The sequence below is a fragment of the Salvia splendens genome, chromosome 20, assembly GCF_004379255.2.
Source record: "Salvia splendens isolate huo1 chromosome 20, SspV2, whole genome shotgun sequence".
Taxonomy (NCBI): domain Eukaryota; kingdom Viridiplantae; phylum Streptophyta; class Magnoliopsida; order Lamiales; family Lamiaceae; genus Salvia; species Salvia splendens.
Genome location: NC_056051.1, coordinates 15,492,803 through 15,501,708, shown reverse-complemented (window position 1 = coordinate 15,501,708; position 8,906 = coordinate 15,492,803). Strand labels below are relative to the sequence as shown.

General features: G+C 30.7%; 1 protein-coding gene across 1 annotated transcript; it reads left to right on the top strand.

The window, feature by feature from the left end:
• Positions 1–1,489: 1,489 nt before the first annotated feature.
• LOC121781542 (two-component response regulator ORR26-like) lies at positions 1,490–2,538 on the top strand. The gene is made up of 3 exons (XM_042179268.1): positions 1,490–1,895; positions 2,010–2,086; positions 2,335–2,538. Exons 1-3 carry the CDS (start codon positions 1,490–1,492, stop codon positions 2,536–2,538), a joined length of 687 nt encoding a protein of 228 aa, XP_042035202.1.
• Positions 2,539–8,906: the final 6,368 nt, after the last annotated feature.

Genomic DNA, 8,906 nt, shown 5'->3' with positions numbered 1-8,906 from the left:
AAATCAAAATATATTAATAGTTCTGTCATCTATAGTTGGATTTCAAATATGTTAAGCAAAACTATAATTTGATGAAGGTAATGCAAATTATCCCGTTACAAGGAAAGTTGACAAAAGAATTGCGACTAATATCGTGAACTAGGTAAGCAAAAGTTGTTGCATTGAAGGGTAAGTATATAAAATAAAAGTTATTATACTTATAATGGTAAGTATAATTATGTACTGTCATTTACCTCAAAAAAATAACTTTTATTAAAAGCAGCCGTGTGAAAACGAGTAGAAAATAACTAAACGCAAAAACACCCAATTAATTAAACAATTTTAATCAGTTATTTGAAATCTTCAACACACTATAAATACCACCTTGTCATACTTTCTATTTGTACAAAAAAAATAGAACTCAATTCTCTTGAGGTCTTAATACATATTTTCTTGCATAAGTTTCTTGTCTTTTTAACTTTTTATTTCAATATAAACTTATACATTTTTATCTGCCTCTTTGCAGATTTTTGTTGCAATAAATTAAGTGCAAAAAGCCTAATTCGAAATGACATCATATCTTTCGATTCATAGGAATCAACTTAATGCTGTACTTGTGGACCATGAATTGAATTTTTTACACACCGCAAACCTGATGGAAGCATGTCAGTATAGAGGTAATTATATTTTTAATGTTTTAATTATTTATGTATGTTCTATCGATATATTTATATATATGCTCTTTTTTATAGTTAAGTGGAAATAAACTTAAGGGGTCTCATCATGGTGAATTCGAACCTAAGACCTTTATCGCTGAACTTGGTTTTTGGTTCTCCACAACGTGTCTCTGGTTCTATCAGAATCAACATCATCCTTTTTGCAATTTTTTAATATTGCAAAGTATTGATTTATAAGTTGCTATATAAAGAAAATTTGCATTGGCGATGATCGTCCATAATCCTAAGAAAAAGATATCGGTAACAATTAAACAATTTTTGAATTGAGTTGTTTTTGGATTACACACCTGTATACATATAAAAAAAAGGAAATAGATCCAATAATATGTCATAAATTTTAGATATATAATGATTATTTTAATTTATAGTTTCTATAAATAATCTTGATTTTCACCTACAAAATCTATTTATGTATATTTGATAAGCTTAACTCAATCTATAATTATGTATTTGAAACCCTAAATATTTTCAATTAACTTAAATTTATCTTCTTTTTTATTTTATTCATCTTTTTTTGGTACATTAGTTACTCATTTCCAATCCGGTGGCGATGCTATCTTCACGTTAACAAATGGAAATACGAAAATCAATTTGATCATAGCAAACATCACCTCATCTGAAGTAGGCAACCTTCTTCAACTAGCAGTAAGCATGGAAATACCAACAATTTGTAAGCTATTTAATTTTCTACATATTTGGACCTTTTCATATCAATATTTATTTCAATTCATAACCTAATTATCTCTAATATTTCATTTTGTACACATCTAGTGATGTCGAACGATGACGACCCGAGCATGGCCAAGATTGTGATTGAGAACGGGGCTTTTCTCTACATTAAGAGGCCAGCGAACCCCGAGATGCTAAGATACCTATGGCAGGATGTGGCGAGGGAGACCATGCGCGTGATGAGAGAGCGCGAAAGGCTGGCGGCCAGCTACATTACGCCACCATGTGGCATCGAGTTTCGGGAAATGGAAAACCCTAACAACTTGTTCAGTATGGACAAAGGGAAGCGTAAACGAAACGATTACTATAACGAAAAATATGTTGAAAACGAACATAGCTTCGATGATAGTATGATGAGCCAAGGAAATGTGAAAAGAAAGATGTGCATCCATTGGACTGATGAGCTACGCTGGAAATTTTGTGAGGCTTGTTATCAACTAGGGGATGGAAGTAAAATTTTTTTCCTAACACTAATGTAGTCACAAATATAAAATTTTGAAACATGAATATTGCATGCTATTGAAACTAGCTAACATTTAGTATTTAATAATTGCTTCAATTTAGATATCTTTCCAACGGAGATAGTGAAGAAGATGAATGTGCCTGGACTAACAAGAATGCAAGTGGCAAGTCATCTTCAGGTTTGTTTTTCAACAACTTAAACTTACAATAAGTTATATCTAAAATATTTAGACATTTCAATTTTTATAGCCTACTTGTTTTGCTAGCTTTTTGGAACTAATATTCTCTCTTACACTCTTAGATAAATTAATTTTACTTGTTAACTTTTTTTTTATTTCTATTAAAAACTAATGGTTGTAAACTTGATGAAGATTATTTAAATGGGACAGTATATTGAGAAAACCCTAATTTTTAAAATTACTTTTAGAAAATTCACCTAGCTGACTGCAAAGACCCAGAGTCAACCGAAACGGATCCCAAGTCATCTGATGGTAAGAGGTCAAGCCACAAGGGGAAACGGTTCCGGCGCATGCCACAGGTCATGCTGGCCAAATTCAAAGAGTGGGTCCGCAATCATTCATCGAATGGTGAGATGGAGGGTAGGGTTACTGAATCAGGGATGGTTACTTAAGCAAGGATGGCTAACCAGTCATCCAATGGTGAGGGGTCAAGCCACAAGACAAGTCGGTTCGGGTCCATGCCCGAAATTATGAAGGAGAAATCAAAAGACCGAGTCGACGATCATGGATCAAGAAGTGAAATGGAGGGTGTGGCTAATGAAACATTATTCGCAAATCTAGAAAATATTGCACAGAACACACACTCTTCTTCAAGCCACTTATTATTTGATGATATTAATGATATTCCTTGTTTCGGTGAACTTTGATGTGTGTATTAGAGCTAGTAACTCAATAAAGTAATTGAGCATTCTTCAATTATGTATACATAATTGTATTGTTTAACCTTGAAGAAGTCGATCCACATAATGGTAATAATTTTATTGCTTATATACATTCTTTATTTCTCTATATAAATGTATAGAAGTCATGCAATTACATTATGACTAGCCACAATGTGTGCGTTTGTAAATTCGAATAATAATTAATATATTTATTATCTTATTTAATGTTCAATCATCTTTAGATCATCATGTATTTCTACTTATTTGAGAAGATGATTTGACTCAAATATGAGGTATAATTGTCATAAAGAGTATTTTTTTCAGGTGCAGCGATGATGGCAATGGCACTGGTTCCGGCAATTTTTTAAGGACAGAAAAACAGAGACGCCGTACTTGTGTTAAAATATACTCTCTTCGTCATAAAAATAAGGACACTTAACGTTCTTCCAAACCATTACTGATACACATCAATTTATTTACAAAGGGTCCATTATTAAAGACTAACAATAATGCGGGTCATACTATCCACTAATACTATTTTAACTACATTTCTCCTCATCTCTCTTATTTTACCAATTATGCATTAATTCTCGTGCCGTCTCAATTGTCTTTATTTTTTTGGGATGAGGGGAGTACAATTTGATACGCAAAAGAAAACATCCTAAATTGATGACAAATTATCTTAATCTTTCGTTTTTTAGGACGTTTCATATGTGTCCCCTTGAAGTCCATCGCTTCCAATATATACAAGGGACACAATTGTGGTTTATTATTTCGATAATTATATCTACCTAATATTTACTGAGATTATAGTGCGATATTACAATGACGTGCCTTTCACAGTACAACAATATAATCTTCAATATATTTTTTCAGTTACCTTTTTATAAAATAATGATAATCAAATTTTGTGTTATTCAGCATCATAAGATATTCTAACTTTATTTGTTTTTGCAATTTGAAGAGATAAATTATTGCCAATTCGTCTCAAATTAAATGATTTGTATTCTTAACTGGGGCATGATAATATAAGATACATATATTTCATTTTTTATAAGAATTAAGATTTTTAGTCTCTCCTATTTTATTTGAGAAAAACTTTGGAACGGGTGTATGCATGCATGGTGATGGGCTAGCTCGTTTTCATAATTAGAATAAAATAATAATTACTATACAATTAGTAATTATTACTATCATTTAAATCAATATCAATTGAATCATGATAAGTTAATAAATTATGTGCCTAAACTTAAAGTGTCATATGCATTTCTTTGGGGAATCTTACACGTATATAAAAGCCATGAAAAAGTTTTTTTTCCACTTTCATAAAAAATTGATAAGTATATTAAAAAATTGTATTAGCATATAATATACAATATTAATATATAATTGATTTGATAAAGAGAATAAAGGGATGTCAATTAGTCAAATCACACTTATTTTGATCATTGGATAAAAATAAGATCAGGTGGTCTCTCTCAATTTATTTTATTGACTAATGAGATTATGTCATTTGTTACATTCTCATAGGTCAATAAATATTTTTTATTATTCAAATATATTTTATATATTAAATGAAATATATAAAAAAAATATACCAAATTCATATTTTTTCATCCTCTACAAATTGAGATCACATTTGCTATAGTTCTATTAAAAAAAATCTCTATATCTCTCTACATGTAATCTGTCTTCAATTTTATTATTTCTCATTTTTTATAAAAAAATTATTCACCATGGATGATGAGAATGACATGTTTTCTAATTCCCAAATTTCAGTCATCCCAATATTATTTGTATTTAATTGTTGCAACTTATAGTTTTTAATTTTAAAAAAAATTGTAATTTTTTTATAATTTATCATAAATTTTTGTTAAACTATAATCTATACATATATAAATTTTGTTATAATATAATCTATACATATATAAAGGCCAACTTGCGAAAATTTTTGTTTTCCCCTTTTTATGAATTTTTTTAACTATATAATTATAGTAGCATGCACTATTGGATATCAATACTATGGCTGACAATTTTGGGTACGACACGATAACCCGATATGAATCCGCACGAAATTAATGGGTTTGGGTCAAAGTTTATTGGGTCCGTGTCCTTATCGGCTCGAACCATTAAGAACACCAAAATTTCGTGTCGTGTTCGTGTCGGGTCCTGTTAGCCGTTAAGAAATAATATTATATAATACTATTAATTTCTTATATTTTAAAATTAATATTTCTTTGTTGGTTTTCGTTAGATTTTATTGCTGTGAATTTATTGATGTGTGTTCATCAGATCAGATTATGTAATTAGATTTTAGGTTTTTAATTAGACTCTTAATAATTAGATTCAAGGATATGTAACTTTTGTTAATCTAGAACAATTATTATCAGGTTCATACCGTGCTATCAGGTTCTAACCGTGTTAGCAGGTCGTGTTGTTATAGTGTCGTGTCATGTACGTATTGTTATCGTGTCGTGTTGACCCAAGGTAGTTCGTGTCATTAACGGGTTTGTGTCGGGTTCCTGCCGTGTTCGGGTTTGAAGGCAGCAAGTCGTGTTCGTGTTCGGGTTTGAGAATCTCTTAACAGGTCATGTTCGTGTTTGTCCTTATTGGGTTGGGTGGTTAACAGGTCGACCCGATAACGACCCAACACACACGATTTGCCACCCCTAATTAATACAAGATTTATAGTATGAGATATATGACATAAAAGTGTTGTTAGATTTGTCAAATCATAGTTGTCATGGTTGAAAAAGGTTAAAAGCTAAAACAAATGGTATATATCTTATTGCATTGATGCTCGATTGATTTAATCAGTGAGATGAATGTGTTAATAAGATTTTTTGAAGCAATGTATACATTTGTTTGGTTCAATTTGTGTTGCCTTTTATTAACCGAACTTTGCGCTAACTATGGAAAAGTCATTTTTGCAAATTGCATCCGATGCGAATTTCATATAATATGACATAAAGAAATAAAATGAGTAAAATATGAAAGACCAAGATCAAATGTGAATAAAGTAAAAGAGAACAAGATAAAAAGTGAGTAATAAATAGAAGTCATTTTTCATTTTAATTATAAGACTAGTTTTTATGGATGGTCGGAAATAGAGACGTGAGACTAGTTTTTATAGACGAAGATAATATTTAATAAAATGGATGATTTGATAGTGAAGATAAATTGGTCAAATGTGCTATGCAGGCCCAACCCATGCCCGTGATGCCAGAATAATTCAATCACGAAACTTTGAAATTGTTATCCATTTAAAGCAAGTGAATATTTAGCGGAGTCAATATTGACTTTTAGACTCTAGATATTGATCCTTTTGTGTTTTATTAGCATTGGTTATTTAGAATCTTAAAATTATAGATATTATGTTTATAGAATTATTGGGATTGTCTTTGTTAATTTAGTATAATTCATTCGTTAGTTCTCAATTATCGAATGATTGATTGTTGTAAAATTTGAGATGTTTTAGCATGTATGTATAGGGTTTTGATCCAAGCAAAACCATTCTTAATACAAAATGCAGAACCAAGCATACAAAAGTCATTTTTAGGTCATTGTAAGCTTATTTTTACGTCATTATAGTAAGGATGACATGAAATGATCTTAACATGACCTCAAACTCAAAGTTTATAATATGACCTAAAACTGCTTTACAATGACCCTCCGTGTTTTTGTTTAATTATTGACCATTGGATTGTCAAATCTCATGGTCAGGATTTGGTCTGGATTTTGTATTGAGATCAAGTTTTGTATTGATCATTTTCCTGTATGTATATATATATATATATATAGAGTTGTGATCATATAATAACCCTCAAATCACATAATAACCCTCAAACCACACATATTTTCTAACCTTGTGGTTGAGATTCAAACTTAGATTTACTTCATAAAAAAGGCGCATGGGGTAAATATGTCATTTCTTTCATTTAATTTCTGAATTTCGCTCCATTCTTTCATTCTCCCTCAGTTCGATTCTCTACTCTTCTCAGCGATTTTGTTTCCATATTCCTCTTCTCATCGATTTTGTTTCCAGATTTTCTTCCGATTTGGTTCATTATTCCATAATCTCCAGATTTTGTTTCCATATTTCTGGCATAATTGTGAATTGTGACCGGTGAGATGTTTTCAATTTTGCGTTCTTATTTTCATTTATTACCTATTCAATTGTTGTCAGAATTTGCTTCGATGGAGTATGTAGCAAATAACGAAAGTAACAATCATTATCTATTATTTAGCTTATTGATTGTGTTCATATTTTAATTTATTGATTGTTTTGCTTCATGTATTGAATTTGATATTAGATTAATATTAGTTGTCGATTGGTTTATGTTTATGATGTATTGAACTTCTTATTTAATTATATTAGTGTTAAGATGATACTTTTGGCTTATAAATGTTAGGTTTACTGTATAAAATGATAGTTTTGCCGGATAAAATGATACTCTGAGTTGATAAAATGATACTTTTGACTTATAAATGTTAGGTTTACTGCATAAAATGATAGTTTTGCCGGATAGAATGATACTCTGAGTTGATAAAATGATACTTTTGGCTTATAAATGTTAGGTTTACTGCATAAAATGATAGTTTTGCCGGATAGAATGATACTATGAGTTGATAAAATGATACTTTTACTGATTTGTAGGTATGTATATTCCTGTTTGTGATGATGCTTTGAAGCCAATGATTGGTATGAAATGGCATATAAACTAATAAAATGATACTTTAACGTGACAAAATGACATATAAACTGATAAAATGATAGTTTAACCTGAAAAAGTGATATATAAGCTGATAAAATGGTACTCACAGCAAATAAAATGATACTTCTGACCTATAAAATGACAAAATGATACTTGCAGTCGATAAAATGATACTTCTGACTGATAAAATGATAATCTTAGGTGATTATATTCGACACCACTATTACAAAACAATAGTATCAAGTCATACAAGTTAGTCTTACCACTACTAGCTCTCTTTAGGGGGTTCAAATTCTCTAATCATCTTTTCAACATCGATTTCCCCTTTTTTGCCATCATTCTGAAACTTCTGCTGTATCATTGTAAATGTCTCAAAAGCCTTCTTGTTAGTATCTCCAATAAGCAATGCTTCAGTATATTTGGCACGGAGTTTTATGAAAGCCTCTGTCCCTTTCTTCGTTAAACCCGAATTCCAGTTACGAACAGCACCACCCATGTAAGTCTCCAAATGGCGCATCACATAAACTCCACAGTCAACTTTATTTGTATCGTTCTGCCATGGCATAGTCATGTGTCTGGTTTTTGACAGTTTGACAATTCTCTCCATTGATGGATTAACTCCATTTCCAAGATAAATGCGGAAGAAATGTTTCTATTCAAATAACACAAAACATACATGAGGTTGATTAAAAATGATATTTATTACTGGTAAAAATGATATTATGTTCCGTACTAAATGATATTCAATGCATTTTAACTAATAAATATTGAATGCATTTAACTAAATATACCAGCATACTTGGTGCATCTCCATATTTCTTCTTAATCAACTGCTCACTAATCAGAGCATTGTCAATCACATCCATCATTTGCATTTTGAGATTGAAGCACATGATATAAAAATGTTCGTACGCCCAGATCGGAAAGAATATCTAATTTTCAAAACATTATATACAAATGTCATTTTCAAAAATATAGGTATGTTGTTCTGTAATGTATACCTCATTATGACTTACCATGTCATAATTTTCCCATTTGAAATTTTCAATCTTTGACACAAATTCATTTAACGCTGAGCAGAATCTTTCTTGAGCCTCGGCTTCAGTCCATTCAGATTTTCTTGCAGTAATATTGTATACCTATCATGTTTACATTTTGTAAATAAATTTAACTTTTAATGTAACACTATTATTTATTTACTCGTTTACTGTACCGTAGGTGTGGTGTTGATGAAAAGACGACTCGGTGATGCCTTTGATTTGAATTTTTCATGGTAGTTGAGGTACACAACCCATGCATCTATGATGTTGATACTGACGTATGTACGTGGAGCAAGGCTGTGGAAATCAATCTTGAACATGCTCATCATGTTGTTCTCATAAA